General features: G+C 42.0%; 1 protein-coding gene across 7 annotated transcripts in view; it reads left to right on the forward strand.

The window, feature by feature from the left end:
* nfixb (nuclear factor I/Xb) overlaps positions 1–2,500 on the forward strand; it is a 206,946-nt gene that overhangs the window by 171,372 nt on the left and 33,074 nt on the right. For all 7 annotated transcript variants that reach the window (XR_014553305.1, XM_083650295.1, XM_083650290.1 and 4 more), the window contains one exon: positions 598–728. Coding sequence is in view for 6 of the 7 variants with exons in the window: in XM_083650295.1 (XP_083506421.1) it covers positions 598–728 (131 nt within the window). In the remaining variant the exon portion in view is untranslated. The remainder of the gene's footprint in view (positions 1–597; positions 729–2,500) is intronic.

Here is a 2,500-nt window from a genome sequence, read left to right on the forward strand (position 1 = left end):
CCATTATGGATCCAGCATGTCGAATACATTCTGGCCTGATGTTCGTCTCACTCTCTCAAGTTCTGCTGCCTTGTCCCCTGTGGCTACAGAAATCATATGAAAAATGTAAAAGCACAGAAGGGAAACCTTGACGTTTCGACATTTTTCGTTATTTTCATTTTCACACAAACACTTGCCTAACTCGCCGAACTGGAAAAGGCGCTCAAATTTGTCCTCAAAGTTTCCTCAAATGACTTGTTAACATTGTTAGCACTTAATAGAAACCAAGGGGCCCCATAAGCCCAAATTATCTGGAGAAATCCATGCTAGCATGCCACTTCAGGGAAAGTATCAAAATATCACAGTGTCCATTGGAACCCCGCTTCCTCTGCACTGTCCTCCCTCCCCAACCAATAAATAACCCCCCCTTCCTTCCTCTGCCCTCTCCTCTCCTCTCCTCTCCTCTCCTCTCCTCTCCTCTCCTCTCCTCTCCTCTCCTCTCCTCTCCTCTCCTCTCCTCTCCTCTCCTCTCCTCTCCTCTCCTCTCCTTTCCTCTCCTCTCCTCTCCTCTCCTCTCCTCTCCTCTCCTTTCCTCTCCTCTCCTCTCCTCTCCTCCAGCTCCAACAAGCGCAAGTCCATTGACGACAGTGAGATGGAGAGCCCGGTGGACGATGTCTTCTACTCGGGCCGCTCCCCGGCGGCCGGGAGCAGCTCTCAGTCCAGCGGCTGGCCTAACGATGTGGATGCAGGTACGTCCCATCACAGCCTGCACCTTCCCATCACACACCCAAGGTCAAGGTCCATATCAATTCAGCCCCCGATTCAAGTTGGAAAAACTGGATTGGATTGGATTGAATTGAATTGAGTTGAATTGAGTTGAATTGAATTGAATTGAATTGAATTGAATTGAATTGAATTGAATTGAATTGAATTGTAAGATATAATTGAAAAGAAAAGATGATGCAATTTCCATTGTGGATGTTTATTAAAGAGCATAAGCTCTCACTTTATGGTGATTTTTTAATCCAAAATGACAAATTTTACAGGTGCTAATTTTAAAATGAACTGTTTTGAAATGGACCAGAAGCCACAATTCACCTCCATCTCCTCCCTCAACCCACCCGTCCCCTCGCTTCTGTGCTGTGCCGCGTTGACCTTTGACCCTACTCTTCATCTCTTTACGCCCCCTCATCATCCTCACTCTCTTCCATTCACCACTTGTACTCTAATTGGCACCTAGTCAGCGCCCCTCCACTGAGCAGAGAAGTCAGAAGTAGAAGCGCCTTCAAGTTATAGCATCTTCTCTCATATCCGTTTCAACATGAACTGAACTTATGAAGTGTTTGCTGTTGTAGTCGTCTGTAAGAAGAGTGGTGGCGATGTGCTGTGCTATATATTTTGTTCAGTAAGTTCTACCATGATGTAGCGGTAGTGCTAGACTCCAGGATTGTGTGTGTGTGCGCACGTGCGTGTTGAAAGAGTGTAATGTCTAAAATGTCAAAGCCGCATACCAGTAGATATAGCATAACATATCTAGCATCACAAAAGGAACACGCGATAGGCTTGGGTATCGTTTGGATTTTAACGATTCCGATTCTGATTCTGCTTATGGATTCCGGTTCTTAACGATTCTCAATTCCAATTCTTTAAGGGGCGGGGTCAAAACAGCTCATACTGTATGCTTATTTCACAATTTTTTTTTTTTTTTTACCATTGCACAAGTCATATTCAGTCATGACTCATGTTCATATTATCACAACGTTGCTTGTCATTTATTATGAACTTGTGTAAACATCAACAGTTTAAAAGAAAAGTGTATACAATTTTAAATGACTACTTTATTACTACTTTATTACTTTCAAGTATATTCTGCATGAACAAAATTTGTTTAGGAATCAATTAGCAGAATCAAAATAAACAATTTGATTTCTTTGGAATTTCCGATTTGGAACCGGTTTTCGATGTCCAACCCTAACCCAGCTATTATTATTATTTTTGGCCTTTATTTAATCAGCCAATTAAGGCCATTAATAAATCAATATATTTTAGAATGACTGGGGTGAGGCAGTGTTGTGGGATGTACACTATATATGCGCTTCACCATATCATCATATTATATTTATTCCTCAGACTCTTTAGTTCTAGTATTGCAACAGAGCAGCACCATTGTAACAGCTCATTCATCTTTCACGTCATAATCACTCCCCCTTGGCGTAGCCTCTGTGATGGGTATCATATGAAATGTATTGATCATAGAGTTCATGTATATTATATAATAGGGTTCATGCATATCTCCTTTAGTGTAGCATGTTACTGTGGGGATTCTATATATGTCTACTCGAGTTTATATCAGTCACTCCCACACACGCTGCCATTTCAATACCCCCAGCGATGATTATGATGTAACTACTTTATAGATTATGTGCTGCACCCTGAATATTAAAATCCCTTATTGCCCATGATGTGACCACCCCTCTTTCTCTCCCTCATCCCTTCCATCTCTCTCTCTCTCTCTCTCTTT

This window comes from Poromitra crassiceps (assembly GCF_964638095.1).
Source record: "Poromitra crassiceps genome assembly, chromosome: 13".
NCBI classification, from domain to species: Eukaryota; Metazoa; Chordata; class Actinopteri; order Beryciformes; family Melamphaidae; genus Poromitra; species Poromitra crassiceps.